The sequence below is a fragment of the Leptidea sinapis genome, chromosome 20 (assembly GCF_905404315.1).
Source record: "Leptidea sinapis chromosome 20, ilLepSina1.1, whole genome shotgun sequence".
NCBI lineage: Eukaryota > Metazoa > Arthropoda > Insecta > Lepidoptera > Pieridae > Leptidea > Leptidea sinapis.
Genome location: NC_066284.1, coordinates 4,311,894 through 4,332,805, shown reverse-complemented (window position 1 = coordinate 4,332,805; position 20,912 = coordinate 4,311,894). Strand labels below are relative to the sequence as shown.

The 20,912-nt window shown below is 36.1% G+C and overlaps 2 protein-coding genes across 4 annotated transcripts in view; one reads left to right on the top strand and one right to left on the bottom strand.

Moving 5' to 3' along the window:
- The window catches only part of LOC126970337 (thioredoxin, mitochondrial), a 325,706-nt gene that overhangs the window by 41,870 nt on the left and 262,924 nt on the right, over positions 1-20,912 (top strand). The window lies entirely within an intron of this gene.
- Positions 8,627-18,997, bottom strand: LOC126970285 (splicing factor 3B subunit 3). 2 transcript variants are annotated; one of them, XM_050816109.1, is made up of 17 exons: positions 18,829-18,996; positions 18,330-18,575; positions 17,707-17,877; positions 16,494-16,688; positions 15,231-15,705; positions 14,820-14,977; positions 14,554-14,730; positions 13,841-14,148; positions 13,381-13,536; positions 13,014-13,198; positions 12,670-12,836; positions 12,161-12,365; positions 11,616-11,755; positions 10,761-10,987; positions 10,104-10,551; positions 9,648-9,922; positions 8,627-8,810 (listed from the first exon to the last, which is right to left on the bottom strand). In XM_050816109.1, exons 2-17 carry the CDS (start codon positions 18,553-18,555, stop codon positions 8,670-8,672), a joined length of 3,654 nt encoding a protein of 1,217 aa, XP_050672066.1. In that variant the 5' UTR covers positions 18,556-18,575; positions 18,829-18,996; the 3' UTR covers positions 8,627-8,669. The 2 variants fall into 2 exon arrangements, with proteins under 2 accessions (XP_050672066.1, XP_050672067.1); XM_050816110.1 differs by lacking the exons at positions 8,627-8,810; positions 9,648-9,922; positions 10,104-10,551; ... (4 more) ...; positions 13,014-13,198; positions 13,381-13,536 and adding an exon at positions 14,283-14,335 and having other exon boundaries at positions 13,999-14,148; positions 18,829-18,997.

Sequence of the window (20,912 nt, the reverse complement as noted above, 5' to 3'; positions counted from 1 at the left end):
TTGGGCTATTTCGTGATGGTTATGGTCTGATAGACGACGTTTCAATTATTATCTCTTGATGTTGCGAAAACCTCGTGAAGCGTGCTGTAGTATTTTTGTCTCTTTATACTGTTACGCCAAAACACAAGGGGCGCAACGTGGACCTACCCAATCGACTACATATTGACTAGGTAGGTACTTTGGTCTAAGGTGGTCGTAAAGGTCTAGGACTTTTGTATTATAAATTAATACCACCGCGGTTGTGGCACCTGTCTTCTGCAGCATACCGTTGTATTAGAATTTGAGTTGTTGCCTTTTGATGGGTTTAAGCAGTTTCATAGAACCATTCATCGTAAATTCATTTCATAAAAAGTACAAGTCTTGTCAAAATAGGTCCAGCCGTTTTGGAGATGAACTAGAACAAACAGACAGACAAAACTTCTAAAAATTGGTTTTCAGATAAGTACTTCAGTTTCATGTTTATTTATATACATTTAGTAAAAAAGTGTTATACTAATTATGTCAATAAATATTATAAATGTAACTTTACTTTGAAGATAAACGCATTTGGCAGTTTTTCAAATTAATTTCATATAGAACAAGCTTGCGCCCCAAGAGCAAGCCGGGTGGTATGTTACTTGAAACTACACTGGACAGCAAATAAACCGCGCCACCAACAACCTCGGATCTCCGATTTGATTTTCTCAAAAAGTATAAGACTTACAACTGTACGTTTCATGATTAAGTTTATTCTAAGGGACCGACAACTCACAATGCAATCAATCAACTAACACGATGCTAATGATTTTCTCTGTTTGACCAGAGATATCGCGATCAGCGTTTGTTTTTCTTCAATGAGGGTAGTCGGATATTTCTTATCATTTCTTTAGTATTAGTCAATCGTTTGATCAGACGCGCGTATTTTTGCAACTTTTTCGGTCAATAATGGACACGGACCTCAGGCAGCAGCTAAAGCTGTCGCTCTACGTCAAGCAAGGCCTTACACAATGTGTGGTCGCTAGAAAACTTCGAATCAGCAGATCTGCAGTGTAAAAAGTTTAAAGACGATACCTAGAGACTGGAGCATTCAAGCGCCGTCCAGGTACGGGCAGATCGTTATATCCAACTTATTGTTCTGCGAAATCACCTCGACGAATTGCAAGTGGTGTTAAGTTCCGATACTGGCGTGGTCGCATGGCATTTTCGTACGCTTTCACCGCATCTTCAGGGCTCGTAAAGCGAATACCTCGAATTTTATCTTTAGTTCTTGGCAATAAATAAAAGTCGCAGGGCACCAGGTCAGGACTGTATGGCGGATGACTTATTATCTCGACACCAACCATAGTAAAATATTCATTATATTTGCGGAGTGCGCTGAAGCATTGTCGTGGTGAAGGAGGATCCTGCTTCGAGGGTGCTGCTGTCGAATTTTTCCAAGACAAACAGCTATTGATATACCAGTCTGCAGTAACTGTCCTTCCATCTTCTAGCACAACTGTCGCGAAATGACCTTTCCGACCAAAGAATGGGGCAATCATCTTTTTTCCTTGACTTTTTCCTTTCTTGGCCGATCCTCGAAAGCAAACACCCACTGAGCTGATAGTCTTTTGGATTCGGGTTCGTAGCAATATATCCAGCTTTCATCACCTGTGACGATGTCAAATACAGCATTTGAGTCACCGCCGTTGAACATAACTAACATTTGGCGACACCAGTAGATGCGAAGGTTTTTCTGGTCGTCGGTTAAAATGTGGGTAATCCATCTGGTACTAAGCTTCCTGACGCCTAAATGTTCGTTTATTTTTTTAACTTGACACATACCAATGCCTCGGCTTGCCCGTATCTACTGATAGGTCACTCTCTTATCTTCTTCTATCATGCGTCGCACAGCACTGATGTTATCTTCAGTAGTCGCTGTTAAAGGACGTCCCTACGCGGATCATGATTGAGATTGCTACGTCCACGCATAAACTCGTTAAGCCAATTGTAAATAGTGGCACGAGATGGGGCTTCATTAAGAAATGCTAATCACAGCCTACATAGCCTTGTTGTTGAGTAAGCCCACAACGAAAGTCATAATAAATCATTGACCGAAAATTTTCTCGCGTAACAAGAGTTTTAGATTTGCCGCCAATTCACAAAAACAAATGAGAAATGAATACAACTATACTAAAGAGTTCAAAAATTGAAATTTAAAATAGTTATCATTAGCAATGTTTCTAACTTGCCGGTTCTAAACATTTTGAGTGTTAGGTACGTATATAATAATGCACGTTGTTCACGTGGTGATGATGTGTGTGTGATTTGAATTTGTATCTATGCAACGTCGGATTCATACAATGGATTGGCCAGCTCGAAGCCCGGATTTGAATACGATAGAACACTTATAGGATAAGCTGAAACGTCGGGTTCGAGCCCAGGTACCTGCTCCAACAAGGCTTCCAAAGCTGCGAATAACAATTGAAGAGGAGTGATATTCATTTCCTTCCTACGTCAGGCTCGTGAGGTCGATGAATACTGGCGCGAGGACGTATGATTGAAGGGTTTGTAAACCTGCATAATTTGTAATATATTTGTTTACATTATAATATTAAATATTCTTTAAGCTTGGTGCAAAATAGTAAACCTTACATTTAGCCTGATACTCTACATCCATCTCAATCTCTCGTAGCCTATTAAAAATACTCATTGAAAATTATAAAATTTTAATTGTTTTCAATAATCCTAATTCTTTTTTATGTATTTATAAATATACAGTTTACATGAAGCGACTGTTTTTTCTTTTAGTCAGTAAGTATTGTTCAAAATATTTTTATTACCTTACAATACATGTAGGTTATTCAGGAATATTTATCATTGAAACTATAGGTTTATGGTAACTGACATAAGAAACATAAGTTTTAGACTTGATATCTTCTAAATATCCGGAAAATACCGCGTCAATGGTGGTCCCACATTTTGTTGTGGATTCTTGTGGATCATTATTCATTTCCAAATTCAATATTTTCGAAAGAAAAGTTGTCAACCCCTCTGATTTTTTATCAGCGAAGTTAGTGTTGAAATTGCCAGCCAAACTAAGTGGAAATTTATTACCATTTGTACCAAGTATTTTCGACCCTTCTTCTGTGTACTCCAGTAAAGTGCGATGAATAAAATGTGTTGAACGTGAAACTGGCTGTCTTTTTAGTTCATATCTCATCCGATAGATGGTGCATAGAGCACAGAGATAAGCATTAAAACATGCTAACAATATTTCTGCCGAAAGTTAGCTTACGGTCACCAGTAATAAATTTGCTCGCTTCTTGTTCCCTCTCAAGTAGTTGCTGTATGTGTGAGTGAATAATAATTGTTTTTGATTTAAACCTTGGTGCCGAAACCATCTACCTCGTCCAAATTTGGATTCGGAGAAATGTTAATAATAATAAAAATTGAAAAAACGAGATAAAAAAATCAAGACGTACCCCAGGCTCGAACCTGGCACCTCCTGCACAAAAAGCATACGTGATAACCGCTGTTCTACGGCAACTGTAGTGATCATGGCGAAAAATCTATATACATGTAGTAATTGGGGTGTTAGGTTATTTTCGTTACGGAATTTCTGGATTCGGTCTCCACGTTCAAGGCCCGCGATAGAAGCTATGCGATAGCTTAACACTTTTTTAAGGATAAAACGCACGTAATTGAAACTTCGTTTTTACATAAGATTTTTGCGTAAAAGTTACATTTTTATTATTCCTTTCCAGATCTCGTTTCAGGCGACTGCCTGAAGAAATAAATCAGGGGGACCCCCCTGATTTATTTTAACGTGTAACACTCGCGTTAATCATAGAAAATAGGACTGCTTCTTATTTCAATACTTTTCAATGGGTATTTTTAATTAGGAACTTTTCATATGTTTCACTTCTACTGCGTGTAACTTGCACATACAAACATATTTTTGTTTTGTTTCAGACTTTAATATTTTATTTTATGATTACTAGCGATTAATACGACTGAAAAGCGAATCTTCTTTGGAAAATCCTTATTAAACAATCTTCGTCTTCGCGTGCCTCTCCGACTAGCGAAGATTGGCGGTCAGCTTTGTAGTTTTAATTGTTTGTCCTTCGCGAGGCGAAATAGTTCTGCCGCACTCGCAATGCCAGTCCACTCTCGGATGTTGCGCAGCCAAGACTTTTTTCTGCGACCTACGCCTCTTCTTCCGGCAACTTTTCCCATCAAGATGAGTTGTAGGAGTTTGTACCTCTCGTGCCTAAGCACGTGCCCCAAATATGCGACTTTAAACAATAAATTCATTAATCTCAATGAATTGAATTTACTTTCAGTATAATCATCATGAAACGCAAGTGCGTACAGAAAGTTCTGTAGATATAACTTTGATAGTTGCAGAGTTTTTATACTTTTCGAGAGAATCAAATCAAGAGTAGTTACCAAAGTAGCGGGTGGCCCGGTTTATTTGATGTACAGTGTATATTATCTCTTATATCATACCGAATTATGCAAACGGCATCAATGCCCCTTATTAAATATGTATCTATTAAACGAGCGTGAAAAATATATTTAAATTGTGGGACTGAACCCAATACATACATTTTCTATTGTTGTAGTGTAGGTATCTATATTATGCTTATGACCCCAGCCTAAAACCACGGACGAGTAAAAAAAGGACTCCGCGCCGTGATATTAACAAGTGAAGCACCTTTAAGCTAGTGCGTGCGGTTACGGGGGATACCAGTTACACAATTTTTTCTCCCTGAAATAATCATATATGGCCACAAATACTTTTACACTTTTTCACAACGCACGACGGCATTTTGTAAATATTATTGCGACGCAAACTTGTCACAGATGATGGCAAATCTCATAATGGCGGCCGATCGGCTTGTATTAGTGTGTGTGCGTAGGGCTATGTATTTACACGTTTACCGGCTTGTTTTTGTGCATTACTTATGTAAGGTGACACGGGAGTCCTTCTTTTTTTACTCGTCCGTGCCTAAAACTTAAAATTTTACGGACCAGTGTCAGAATAGGTAGTCAACAGTTGTTTCCAGCTTGCATTTGGATATTTGACCAAAACGAATGGAGCCTGACCCATTGGTCAATCATGGTACCTAATAAATTATTCTATTCGCGCTATTTATATCCTAGGTCCTGAAGAATCATTCAGAGCAAAATGTAAAGAAATAGTCATACCTGTTGGCTCTCAATATATTCTTGATGTTGTGTACATACATAGATAGGCACATTAGTGAATTTTCGAAAAACTGTCTTAACATTAACAAACCTGACAAATATTGAAATATAAACACAAAAAATTTCATCCAAAACGGTCCAGCCGTTTAGGAGGTACGTGATAAACACATAGGTACAGAATAATAGTGAACTAGCTTCTGCCTGCGACAAAAGATAGCTTATTCACTCTCAAACCTCCCTCTCCAAAAATTATACCATAACAAGGCTTCCGTTGCAACAACGTGAAGGAAGGACAAACACACTTTCGCATTTATAATATTAATATTATTGTTTCCTAACACATCCATACGGATGTGTGAAAACAATTAAGTGTGAATTTATAAAAATATTATACATGGATCATCATGGCTAGAGCTAATCGGAACTATTTGTATTTCGAATGTTATGTTTTTGAAACGTTGCAACCTTCTTAGTACCTAATAAAAAAACAATTGGCGGGAAATCATTTGTCAATTGCAACGAAAATGGAATAAGTCGAAATGATTTTAGAGCGATATTTTTTATGATTTTAAAAGTTCTCTCTCTCCGCAAGACTGTGCCGCTAGTCTTCAAAATGCTTTTGAGAGAGAAGCACCGTGAGGCGATGGCTTGCTGAATTTGAGAGGTCGGGTTCTTTACATGACAAATTTCGTGAAGAGCGGCCTTCCAACGATATATATATATATAATGTGGCTACTGTTAAGCGGTTAATTGAAGAAAACCCGCGGATTAACACGTTCATTACCACTACGATTTTCATGATGTCTTCTCAGATGCCGCCTACATTTTCCGGTGGACTCACCAGGTGAGTCGCCGGCACTGCTATATAAATTGAATCGACTCGCCACGCGAGTTCACTGGCACTACTTATGGTAAATTCTATGTTTTGTTATTTTTGTGGCCGTCACAGTGTACAACGCAATTAAAAAGTGTTTTAGGACTTGTCTTTTTTCTTTAAAAAGTGTTTTAGCTTGTAAAAATGGCAAAAAACTCTTCGGATAAAAAAAAAGGTAAGTGTGTTTCGTAATTTAAGCAGTGGTTGTAGTACCAGGTGGTAGGCCTTTTATGCTAGGTACGACTACCTGTGGTGGACACCAGCAGTGCCAGATATTCAGCCGCCAAATAGTAATGCTCTGTTCCTGTTTGAATGGCACTGTAGCTAGTGAAATAACTGGGCACATGAGACTCAAGAACTGACTTCTCACATTGATGAGCGCAGTGCAGTGCATCCAATGACTGTAAATCAAAGCAATGGGTAGCACTGCAACTGTTATGAGCTGGCATGACGCTTACCATCGTGTGAATGTCCAGCACGTCTCATCACTTGTTTACATAAAAAACATGTAATATTTAAAAGCTGCTTTATTCCTATTTTTATTTTATTTTAGGAAATCTCCAAAATTACACTGAAGACAACTCGATGAAGGTTCTGTTTGAAAATGATTCTCAAGACTGGGATGACGACAATAATAACTATCAAACATGTGACATTTCAACAATACGAAAAACTTAAATCTTACTGAAAGCAGCACTCAAACTAATACTACAGGTGATAATTCTAAGTATATAGAAATGGCCAACGAAAGCTTTGGCATTTTTATTGGACGTGAACTTGCCAATGTGCCAATGTTTAAAAGGCGCTTTGTTATGTATCAGATTATTAGACTGATTGAAAACAATTCATAAATTAATAATTAAGGTCTCTGATAATTGGGTTGAAAGTTATGTAATGATAGAAACGCAAAAGAATCTATGAATGATTATTAATAAATACTATCAATATATTGATTAGTTTTACTTATTAATTTAATCCACAAGACTGAGTCTAAATGCTGCTATGTTAATGAATAATAATTTGTGATATTGTGTTTGTTAAGTGGTGGAAATTAGTTAAGTAAATAAAACATTATGTAAATCAACTTTTATTTTTATAACACAAAACAATTTAAATCAACATTTTTAGGCAACACAAAAATTTTTAGTACGATCTTAAAGGCTTTTACTAGTAAGTGATGCTAGTGGATGGTATAAATGCTCTTAATATTTATGGTGCGGTCTAAAACACTCAATACACAATCCTGGCTGACCTGGGCAATCTTCGCATGCGAATGCAGTTTGAACCCTTTTTTTTAATGTGCGCCAACATTGATTACAACGCCTTCTCTTTGTTTTGCCGTGGGTATCTTTTGGTAGTTTCATAATACAATGAATTTTATTCATTAAAGGCCTTTGTAATGTGGGAGGCAAATGAGGTTCTATTATTGACTTAATTACACTTAAGCGGAAATCATACAATGTTAATTTTTTTGAATTGTATTTGCTACTATGTTGACGTCGCGACATATTTACTTTAAAAGGTTGAGGATCTATGGCAGCGAACTCGCCTAGCGAGTTCAAGGCATTGCAGAATAGTTTTTTTCCATTCAAATATAAACGGGGTCTCCGCACCCGGCCCACCTCGTAAATCTTTAGTTTAGCATATATTTAGTCTAAACTATAATTTTGAGCAGAAAATACGGATGCATTTTCGAAATATTGGTGAAAAACACTGAACTCGCCAGGCGAGTCGTCGGCACTGGAATAAAATTTACGTGAACTCGCCGGGCGAGTCGGTGGCACTGAACGTGTTAACCTAGACAATTCGAGGACTATTGGGGATTGGTACGAGCCAAATTCAGAAAATTTTACACGAAGAATTAAAAGTTCGAAAGCTTTGTTGTCGTTGGATCTCAATGAACTGACAGCGGAGCAGAAGCGGGCTCGCGTGGTGCTCAGATGCTAATGAAGTAAGACTACGGACATTCTAACGCCGTTTATGCATTGTCACAGAAGACGAAACGTGGATTTATTGTTTTGAACCCGAAAAATGCAGCAATCTTGTCAATGGGTGTTTGAAAATGAGAATCGGCCAACAAAAGTGAGGCAGGTGAGAAACGTTGGTAAAATAATGATCGCATTTTTTTTCTCAGCTACGGGTCCCATCTGCACTTTAAGATCGAGAGTGTGAATTCTATGGTATTCTACCATTTGTTTACTCGGGGTGTTAAAAAAGTTGGCGAAGACGACCAAAAAGCCGCGTTCTCCTACATCATGACGCTTCTTCACACACGGCCAACAAAACTAAGTCATTTTTAGCTTCCGAAAAAAGTACAACTCGTCATCTATCTTGCACATAGCCCCGACCTAGCACCCTGTGATTTCTGTATTTTCCCCAAAATCAAAGATTTGATGAGAGGTTTTACTTTTACCAATTCCGAAGAGGCAGTGATAGTGTTCAATCCTCACGTAGAAAACATGCCTTGAGACCTGTGGTCCTCCTGTTTTAAAAAACGGTTTGATCGCATGAAAGTGTATAAAGGCGAGTATTCGCATTCCATGCACTTTATTTGATGTTTTGAATTTTTAAGGAAAAGAGCTGTTATCCTCGGAACACTTTATTAATTAAAAACTTATGAAAATATTTAGAATGCGTATCTAGTTCTTATGTCTTCTAATTTCTTTGAAACTTCTGCGGGTGTTCTCTCCAAATCACCGGCAATCGCCTTCTGTTTGGCAGGCTCCAACGAGTTGAATTGCTCACACAAGTCACCGTCTATCACATTCTGTAACAATACGATGAATGAGTTGAAACATCTCTGAACCAAACAAGTTAATTGGCAGTTAGTGAAAGGAAACCTAGTACACGAACATGTTTGCGCTATAACGAAATGGAGTTAGGTAGTTATGCCTATAAAATAATATGTTCGCTTCAAACACTACAGCTGGGCTGATAAGGAGCCCGGCCGACTCTCAGAAGCTCACTTGCGCGGTCGCAGCGTGACTTCACCAGCACGGCAAGCGACACGCCGCGTTGCCGCTCAGCTCACTCTACCAACAGTGTAACGCACTCGACTCATAGAAGTCGACAGCTGACTGCACATTGGATTACATGTTCTCAAAGCCAAATTAATTTATACTAAATTATTGCCTTATTCATAAACAAAACTACATAGGTAATGCGCCAATGTAAAATTTGATAGCGATCTTAGATCAACCCATCATATAAGGCTAGATAGAGACTTTTTTACTGTCATTTGCTTTTTCTTGTAAAATAGCACACAAAGGAAATATTATCGATGTCGATCATGTCAAACACATTTTCGGGACTCACAATGCTATGCAATTAGGTACATAATCGATATAGTATCGACATAATTAGAATCATGACCCACCCCCTTAATGTCTTTTTCCTAGTCATAATAAACAAGTAGGTCAAAATTAGCGTGATCATACACTTCCTAGGTAATTGCTATCATTTAATAAGACACTGATAGTCCACTAATTGTCAAACTTTTTCGTGCAAATATAATCGTGTGTGATGAATTTGTGTGATTAAGTATCATCAGTGAGTGGGTCAAAAATTAATTATGTTGATGGTACATTTAAATCAATATACAAACCTTAACTGGGTAATAATAACTCCTAAATGATAAATGATCTCTTCCACATATAGGTGAATTTTCACTTCTCATGTGCATCTCTAAGTGTTGGAAGAAATCATGGTCTTCTCTGGATGTGAAGGGTAATAGAACACCTAAGGACCCACTTATTGTTGCATATAATAGCGCTTCAGAGCCCCCAGGGATTAGAGTGGCCCTTTGTAATGAAGTTACAGTTTCGCCCACATGGAAATTTACGACCACATCACCTTTCTGGGATGCACCATTCAGTAAACCTGAAGAAAAGTAACATTTGAATATTTGATTTATGTGGAAGGGATAAAATATTTTCAAAATGATGATTCAGATGCAAAAATATAATCATTAATTTTCATTAGTCTAGCATGTGTGAATTTTAATGGTATCATCATATTCAGAATTAATATTAAATGATTGAATTTAACATCATAATAGTACCTCTATCCCAAAGTGCTTTATTTCCTGTTGGATCCTCATCTACATCATCAGTTACTGACTGTGGAAGCCTCATGATTGCAATATTTCCAAATTTGTCAGACATGGCAATTGAATCATAATCCAAAATACATGTGTTTGTTATCCATCTTGGATTAGTGTCATCAGCAAATATAATCAACTGATTTTCTCTTCTCTTATATTTAACACAAAATACTGATTCTTGTACATCAGATACAAATATTCGTTGTCTTGTTGCTTTAATATCTATTATTAGGTTTGGAATGTGTCTGTTTTCACACTTGCGCAAAAGCTTTCTTCTACCAATGTCATACAAACGCAGCATTCGCCCGACTCCCGCCACAAGTCGGCCGTTAAATGCCGCAAGAGCTCCTGGGTATTCATCAACTGGAGTTTTGTGAACTAATTCTAATTTCCCTATATTATAAACCTGTGAACATTATTCGGTGAGATTAGAAATAGTTTCCAGCTTGTAATTTATATTATCTAAGAAATTGAATTCTCAGATCTGGTTAAATGATCTTCAAAGTATTTCAGATGAAACACGGAGCGAAATGTTGACATCATTGAATATAATATTTAAATGAATGTTGTCCCCTATTCAAGTGTATAGAACTTCAGAAACCCAGTGATAATTACCTTGTAAACATGTAAACTGCCTTCTGTACATGATCGTGGTGATAATATCATGTCTTTGGCTACTCCTACAACCAAGTGAGTAACACCATGTTCTCCGTGTGCCGCCCAGCGAATGAGACACAGGGAAACAGCTGCTTCATTTTGTTCTAAAGGCAGTTTAAATAATGTAGACGGTTGTCCACCACTTATGCCCATATCTACCACTCTAATTTGTGACGCCCACATACCTAGAAAAACACCATACTATATAAATAATTATATAATATCACTTGGCTGTGACTAAATCTATCAACAGCATGTTAATAATGATAAATCGCAAAATGATAACTTTCTTGCTAGAAACTGGTTATGATATAATTGACAACAAATAATGCCCAAAACCCAGCTTTGTGACTGAATGCCAAAAGCATATTGTTTTATCCAACACATTTACAACAAGCAAGAGAGAGAGAGAGAACATTGAACGAAAAATAGTCTGCATAAACTTCTTTCAGGAAATACATGTTTTTGAGTAATCCTTTTTTAAAGTGAATTTTCATAAAGAATCTCCATTACATGCGCGATGCGTTTTTTGGTGTTCCAACTAAACAATTATATATATCTCTCTCATTGTTAATGCAGTGTTCGTAATGTAATTACAGACAGCCTACAGAGTTGTATAGTAGTATAGATGTTAATACTGTAAATATAAAAATGTTTCCAATGCCTGAATCAAATGGCTTACAGAAACCATCTGGGATTAACGCAAGGAATTTATATTGCCATAATCGATTAGAGTTAGTTTGCTTTATACATCACTACTCTTGCCCAGAGAATATGGCAAACAAGTATTAATTATATAAACATTTAATTTACCTGCTCCTGCTTTTGGTGAAGAAAATACATTTTCGGGTAGAATATCAGATAGGAATGCATCAGCCATCTCATTGGCTAACTGCTGTTCTTCAGGACCACCACCAGCTGCGGCTTCACGCATTTCTTGCGCCATTTGTACTCTAAAAACACATTAAGTGTTATTATTCTTAATCTAAAATGAATATTCTATAAACAGAATACAAAAATAATCAGCACTGCAGGTTTTTTCTACATACAAATCAGTTCTATGTGTATTTTTGTCATCAGGATAATACAGAATAACATAATATATACAATAGTTTAAGGTCCTGATTCACTATGTACAAGAGTTAGAAAAATCGGCACATAAAGCTCTTACTACAATATTAAGGTTGAATCTAGTAACAAATAGATTGTGCCAGATATGTTAGGATTTTTTTTGTCAAACGGAACTAGAATGTGTGGTTGACAAATCGACCTACCTATAATTAATATACTAATGAAGTGAATGCTTGCTTGTACATTGTGAACAGGCCCTAAAAAAAAAAAAAGAGTGAAATATTTACCTTCTTTGTTTCTTCATTTCCTCAGTGTAAGAATTATGATCAGTTTCCAGGACAATAATATGGTTAGTTTCATTATTTATTAGAAACTTCCTTGGAGTATAGTCTAGTGATACAAAATTTTGATTGAATACTGCTCCTAATTTTTCCAAAGCCAAAATTCTTAGTGTGTTAGACGAAATAGCGACAATACCCTCCGTACATTGTTCTGGAAATCAAAACATTTTTCAAATTTTTGTACAACATTTCAATATGAAACAATAAATCATAAATTAGCTTGTCCACGACATGGTTTTGCCACCTTCAACACCTGACAGGCTCCAGTTAGGCTATGGAATATGCCGAGTTCCAGGCTCAACTGCTGAGCAGGAGCCCAGCTATATTCTATGACGTTGTGACCAGTTCACTGCATGAACACAGCTACGCGCCACTCTTACAAAGCACAGCCCAAAGGCCACACTTTGTAAACACGTCAAATTACATTAGAATTAAATCATAATTTTTTATTTTACCTGAACTAAAGCCTGCAGCATATTCAAGACATTCATAGGAAAGTGGGGTTAAATGAAATCGGTTTTGATACTGATATCCAAGCCAGGTTCTTGATGATACAGCCAACACAGCCTCTGATGATTGAACTCTTACTTTAAACAGCTTGACAGGTCTAGACCCCAAATACCTAAAAAAACAAATAGTATTGAAAAAAGAAAAATAAATAATTGTATATGACCTCTGGGTCATTATTATTTCAGATCTGGTTAATTTTAGTTCTTCAATGTTTTACAGAACATAGGAGCGTATTTTTTTCATCATTAAATGAGAATTATTCAGTTTTTACAAAAATATTCATCTTTACCTAGTTCTTGTGTCTGCTAAGTCACCACTAACAGAATCCAGTGTTGTTCTCAATAAAACACCATTGCTCAGACCAATATTTAAATGTAAGGCAGATTTAGCTCCTGATTCAAAAGGCTGATCTACAATACATAATGATTCAGGACTTGCTGGTAATGCTTGCATTGATCTTGGTGAAAGGCAATCCTGAAAAAATAGATTTAGTTAAAATAATCATTGATATTAATCAAATAAAGCGTTTAAAAAATTTTATTTTCAGGTATTTCAAGAATAACGCAATTTGGTGGTTGTAATCACATATCAGTGGTGTCCTTGTTTCATCATGATAAAAATGCGCAAAAATAAACTTAGATAAAAAATACACTTACTGCAGGATCTAACGATATAATTCTGACAGTATTGTCACTCAAGCCTACAGCCAAAAACCAAGCTCTTTGTTCTCCCGTTGCAACAGATCCCAATGCCATACAAGATACATCTGATGATAGTTTCTTTCTCTCTGTGTACTCATTTAACTGACCAGTCTAAAATATAAAAATTCGTAAATTTAACATTGAATGATGGAGTGATGCATTCTATTACAATTTTTCTATAATAATGTTCACAACATGGTTTTGCCACCTTCAAAACCTGACAGGCTCCAGTTAGGCTATGGAATATGCTGAGTTCTGGACTCAACTGCAAGCAGGAGTCCAGATATGTTCTACGACATTGTGGCCAGTTCACTATATAGGTACAGCTACACACCACTGTCACAAAGCACAGCCCGAGGGCCACACTTTGCAAACATGTCGAACCATATTGATAGCTTTAATGTATATTACTTACTGGATCCATCTCAAAGTAAACTAATTCACCACCAGTTAGAGCAATAACAACTTGTCTCTGATTGACAGCACATTTGACAATAGACTTCTTGCCAGGGGCTTTCCATTCATTGACCCGTTTGTCAGCACGAATATGCCGAATACCATCAGGATATACTTGCACCAGGGCATCACTTCCCAATGCGTGACAGCTTAAGGTAGGTGTTGTTCCAAGAAATCCAGAGTCTGTCACTTCTTCCACTGTTTCACCAATAGAGAGCACAAGAGTGGCATTTACGAATGATACTATGATGTAAGAATCAAAGTCGTCTGCAACCAAAGAGATTTACTAATAAAATGTGACAGCTTGGGTAAATTTTGTTTAAAATGTCATTATAATTTGATTTAATTAATCTTCTTGTTTGTTGACGGCCTCCAAAGTGGAAAAAGACTCCAGTGCCTACCTTTGCATTTTTTGAAGAAACCATCTCAATTTGTCATCACCGGATTGGAGATTCTGAAAAGAAAAACCACTGGTGTTTATGTATGACAAACAACCAGGGTTTTATCAGTACTTTGTTGATAATAAAGGAGCATTCATAAGTGGTTATTGGTAACGTCACGGTTTTTCAGTAACACGGACCAAATTTTTATAATCATTATAGCTCCTACAGGTTAAATTTTAAGAGATCTTTACCAAAACTTTATTTTAAACTTAAGGTTTTTTTTACATACCATCTTTATGACGACGTACAGTCCATACAGCATTTGGTGAACCAGGTAATTCAGAGACAGCCATTTCTGCTACTTCTAAACCATGTCGTAGAGCTCTCAAAGATGACCTTGATCCTCTCCCACATGCTAGGTAAACTTGTGGAGTATCTTCACCAGTTAAGTCAGCTACTTGGCTTGCTGTTTTATAAGAAAAACTATTAGAACCCATTCAATTCTATATCATACAGAAACAAAGTAACATTCCAGTTACAATAGTAAAAAGTTACCTAAAATTGGTGATAAGGAGTCCAACTCATCCACTAGAACTAGATTCCTCAATGGTCTTGGTGCAAAGAAGAATGTATCACCTTCTTCTAGAGGCATGGCAGAACTAAATTCTGGCTCATCATCTTCATCACCCAAGTGAGCAATTTGATATAAGTAACTAAAATATTTTAAAACAATTAAATCTCATGTTATGTTACATGTTGATAAAAGATAATAAACAAGAGAGAATGTATATCTCACATCAGTGTGCACTTATCCATTAAAGAGAAGGACCTTGGTTCTGAGATAATTTCCTATTGCATGTGGAAATAATATTTAATGACACTATAATAATATTTACCAGTGTCACTAGCTCACATGCAGTCTTTAGACTGTCTGTATCAAAATGATGTAATGAAAACAATACTTACTGGTTTCCAAATTCACAAGCAACAAACAAGAATCCAGTCTTCAGAACACACATGGCAGTTGCTGGAGGTACAGTATCAAAGTATTTTAGTTTAATTTCAGTCACCATATCATCATCAGTCTCAATTGTAATTTTAAAGATATCCCCCTGCTCAGTTTGAGCCAAGAAAAAGAACATTGACTTAGTTTTGTGTGTTGCAGAACATACAAAAATCATCCCTCTTTCTGGGTCATCCAAGTCATTACGTCTCCTAGGTATTGGACATCTAATGTCATGTTGGTCACCCAAATTTTTGTATGTGAGGTAGTTTTCTGAGCAGATGAGTACACCAGATGGTCCATCATTGCCACCAGGTACCGTAATAAGAAAGTTAGCATGCTCTTCAAGGGGTTCTGAATACTTTCTGACAACATGATTTAAGCCCAGATCTAATTCATAAAATGTTAAAGTCTGTTGGGTTTTTTGAGCAGCTTCACCTGAAATACAAGATAATTACCTCAAGACATCAATCACAACAGAAAATAGATCATCTAGAGATATTCATGATTATTTACATTGGAGAGATATGATCAAAATATTTTGTATTTTTTATTAATTGTAAAAGTGTGGGCAATATGGCATTACCTCATTAATAGATAAAGTAAGAATGGACTTGGGTAAGCTTGAACCTAAAGCAATGTTTATAAACACTAATGTCTAAACTCACAAAATTAGTCTGAACAAGTCTAAATACAATTTATAGATCTCAGCCACAGTGTAGTATTTAATTGTATCAATAGAAAGTGTTCATGAAAAGACAATTATGTATTATGACCATTTCTCTGATTTTGAAAACATTTAGTTTTTGTGTGACAAACCTATTTAGACAATGTCTTGCACATTTCTACATCATTTTGACAATATAATGATGTTAAGGATATGCATGAATAGGTATTATCTAGTTCCACTTGGATACACATTTGTATAAACCTACACATATTATGTATCATTTTCCCCCTGGACACACCACCGCTCACTGAGTCTCATACACTGACCAAAATGGCACCCACAGTCTAACAATTAACATTTTTCTAGAAAAATTTTTTTTTTTTTGAAATTCTATAAAGTCCCCCTTGGGTGGTGATGGTACTTTTAGTCTTACATGATTAGTAGGATATTTAACCACATATGTTAGCTGCAATGTTTACATGCTGCACATTAAAATAAAAATAGTCTTGTACAACAACATGTGTTATGAGACCATAATATAAATTTTAATATTTACCTGTTGGATCAGAGTCTGCTTCTTCATAATCAATTTCAAGGCAAGCAAACATAGGGTTTTCAAAACCCACATCAACACCAACCATGTGATAAACAAGTGTATTGGATTTGTGAGCTTCTAGGGGTGATGAAATTGTTAGCCTAGCTTCCGCATCTCTATTTAAAATATAGACTAGTTTCTGCTTTTCAATAGCCCCTAAAAAAAATTATAAATTAAAAAGTTTGCAATGGAACAGATGAACTCACTGCGTAGAAAGTTTAATGTAAAATGGATACAGCAAGGCTGGGGCTACACCTGCATCTATCTATCATTAAAGCTTTGTGTGCCTGTAATGTTGATGATCCATATAAATAAATAAAAATCATGTGGATTGATGCATCTACTGTATTCCAAATAGTAATTGAAATGATTTGTAAAATGATGAAGCTGTAAATGTGTATTTAAAAGAATGGCAATGAGTTTCTTGCAACTTTTTCACATTAAAACTCAACATACAGTATTCTATTATTCCTACTGTGGCTGCTGTAGGAGGTATACCACAAATTATACAATGTCATGTTAACATATAGACCACCAAGCTTACAGTATTTGTTTTCTACTTTTAATAGTAGTGATTGGTGGTAAATGTAAATAAAAAGCAAAATATTTGACATTCACTAGTGTCATTTCCTTGACCTATATGAATAAAGTAATTTTGAATTGACATTGAATTTGACAACTGACAACAATCATGGTACTGTAGCCACTTTATAGCTCTACTTCTTATCACTTGCAAGTTCTAATGACACCAGACTTGTCCACCGGCAAGAGCCAGAGTAATCTCTATGAACTTTTATTTTTGCAAAGGTGTTATTTAAAAATTAGAATATTATGAACAACATTTGAAATGCTCATACTTTTAATATGTTAAGCTGTGCCACTTCTGTTGAAAGTTTGATTGCATCTATTTATATAAGGCTACAAAAATACTGCTAGAAATTTTATTCCACAGCAACCACTATATGTACAGACTCCCATAATACCTATATCATTGGAAAGGTCTTGAGAAAATTGTTGAGTTCAGGTTTAAAGGCAGCCAGGATCAAAATCTATTGTGGTTCAAAAAACATTTCCTTGAGAGTTTTATGCAAACACTGGCAGAAGACACTCATTGGACAAGCAGCAACCCACTGTAAGTTTTTACTTGTTAGTCATTAATTAATATTTAGCTTACCAATCATCACTGCTCTGCCCTTAGGATCTATAGCTAAATACTGTCCAGGTACAATTCTCCTGCATCCTGATTTTCCAAAAGTTTCTTGATGTACTTTTTCCAAATTATTTTTTGCTGGTATGTATTCTAATATCACAATCCTGCCAGAGTCAGAACCAATGACTATATAATCTAAAATAGAATGAATATCTATTAGAATATAGTAGCAGATAGAAATATGCATCAAATCTAAAAGTATTAAAGCAAAATCGAGTTGATTAGAGTAAAATCAATAATTACTTTAATGAAATTTACAGGAAACTACACACGTGGTGCGAAAATAGCGGGAAATAGCAATATCAATTTTAATTTTATCTGAGTAATTATATATATTTATTTAAAATTAACGATTCCTCAAAAATGTTCCATTAACATGGTACATCCCAGCAATAACTTGTTAACTACCAAGTGCGACATGATGGTATTTATCTATGCATCTAGTTATCCCATGAACCATTATAAAATGGCTATGGAGCAAGACAATGCAGTACTTACATTGATAAAAGAAGATAGAAGATGCCAATCTTCTACAGTCTAGACAGGTTAATGTTAAAAGCCACGTGGTGATGATAATAAAAGTTTACCTTTGGTGCCGCCGGTTAAGCGAAACGCCATCATTGATCGGATTACGCCGAATATTTCAACTTTCACAAGAGTATGAACTTTTCCTGTATTGGGATCTGGACGAAGGAGTTCTAGAATTTTACCGCGAGATATAACTATCTCTTGTTGCTTTGTACCGGAAAAATTGCCATGAACAGCGTGGGTTATGGCTGTTGAACCTTGCAACGTTAAGTTATATAGGTACATTGTAAATCCGTATTACAGCCCTAGAAGAATAAGATTTTTTTTATTACATAAATTAAAAATAAATGATAAACTTCAGATTAACTATGAAAAATGTAAAGCTCTTAACTAACGAAAACAGAATGAAATGTGTTTCCGAATGGGTGAGCTTACAATTATTTTGCACTATAAAAACGACCACGATAAATATTTATAATCCATTGTGGAGATACCATTTAGTGCAAATAATTCAATAATCAAGATAAAATATAGATACTGAAATAACTTAACACATACCTGTCTTAATAAAATAAACGATTGCCGCAATGCGGCTCGATGAAAATTTTGATCTCTCCAAATGCGATGCTTCCTTTGCATCAATATGGCGCACACCGTTACCGCCTGAAATGACGCAGACTCAAACATTGCAAACAATCTGGAATAACCAATCAAAACAGAGTATTTTCATGAGAAGCACCTACTTTTATAACAATGGTGTTGCCATGTTTTATTAAAGCATCATTTAAACCATAGATTTTTTTTTGTAGTCTATGCCTACTTCTCTCTCCAAGTAAATATACAAAAACTAGCACTAAGGCCATACTAATAATCTAACTTTGTTTTATTTAATGTTTTTACTATAAATATAATATATATTTTATCAACAATAATTATTATGTATGTAACTTCAATTCATTTTTTCTATTTAATAGCAGGTGGCAGTATTTAAGAACTACGTTGTTGCTACTAGACGACAGAGGGCTCTGGATTCTGGAAAGTGGGCGTTTAACTAAACTACACAGAGCCGAAAATAGATGTCACCGTAAGTATGTAATAACTTCATTTTAGTGAGTAAAATGGATGTTTGACTTATCTAGATTATGGGAACCATAAGGCGTTTTTTCCTGCCGTGAAACATAAATGTATAAACATTACTGTACTTCGGACTGAAGGGCGCCGTATCTAGTTAAATTATTGGGCTAATTACACTTATCATCTTATGTTTCAAGGTGACGAGCGCAATTATTGTAGTTCCGCTGAAAATTTTTGGGTTTTTCAATAATCCTGAGCGGCACTGCATTGTAATGGTCAGGACGTATCATTACCATCAGCTTAACGTCCTGCTCGTCTCGTCCCATACTATCATAAAAAAATCTACATTAAGGTTAAAGATATGTTTTTGTCCGTAAACATATGGGTTTTTCCTATAATAAAGAAAAACGTGTCTTACACGTGATTTTGTACGGTACAGTACAATAGTTGAAATATACTAAATTTTCCCTATTTTCTCTAAGCTTTCTAAAGGCCTATGCAGCAGAACTCATTCTATTCGCTATTAGGCCACGGGCTATGTGGGGGTGTAAGTGTACCTATATAAATAATTCATTTCATAATCAATCACTCACTCTGTCTTCTTCTATTGACTTAAGTCAGAATGAGAAAAAACACTCCTAAGCGGTTGTTTAAAGTTAGCGGACGTTAGTTTATATACAGCGTGGTGGTATTATGGTGACATTAGATGAACACGTCTATCCACTACATGTCTGCAGCGGATCATGAGATACCTTGGCCACATTGCACGACGCGGTGCGGATAACCTGGAACGTCTGATGGTCACCGGGAAAATTGAGGGGAAGAGGCCAAGAAGCCGGAGCCCACGACGCTGGTCTTACCAAATATCCGAGCAGACTAACCAACCTACTAGAATCGCACTCCACCATGCGACAGACCGAAACTGATGGAGGAAAGCTGTAGACACACTTAAGCGGAGTCACGATCCTCAGCAATGAGGGAACGACTGTGAAGAAGATGAACACGGGTGGAGCTCAGGGGCGTGCATATCATACAGGCAATTAGGCTGTGCCTACTCGTTATCAGCCTAGATAAATATAGTGTTTAAGGTTAATTTAGTTCAATTTGGTTCCCTTATTACATATTTTATAACCAAACATTAAACAACCTAATAAGATTTTTCCTTACGCTAGATACTCAATACTTACGGTAAGCAAACTCTAGGCTGCATATTCCAAAGTTCAACTACGACTACTTAGATATACAGTGCCTACCTCGCTAGAAAACTAATGCAGGCCCCTGGTAGAGCTATCTAAACTTAATCGTAAAAATTTCTATAATTTAAAGCAAATTATTCAGGAAATTTTTTTTTATCACCCTTACCTGGTCGCATAAGACGGCACGAAATAGTATCAGTCAGTGCCTATTTCTTACAGGTTGTTCAGAAATAATATTACGTCAAATTGATTTATTTAGGTGTGACATATAGTAATATTTATCTATTTATAATATACAGTAATTTTTTTATAATGACGGATAAGTAGGTAGTTCTATCCGTGTTTTTTTTTAATTTATTTAGTGCCACGGGA

What these genes read in the sequence shown, in the direction of transcription:
- LOC126970285 (XM_050816109.1), bottom strand. Translation starts at nt 18,555, where the DNA reads ATGTACCTATATAACTTAACGTTGCAAGGTTCAACAGCCATAACCCAC. An exon ending in TTATATCGTTAGATCCTGCA is followed by an intron (nt 13,199 to 13,380) that starts GTAAGTGTATTT and finishes CTATTTTTTCAG; the next exon opens with GATTGCCTTTCACCAAGATC. An exon ending in GCAGTTTACATGTTTACAAG is followed by an intron (nt 10,552 to 10,760) that starts GTAATTATCACT and finishes TAATGTTCACAG; the next exon opens with GTTTATAATATAGGGAAATT.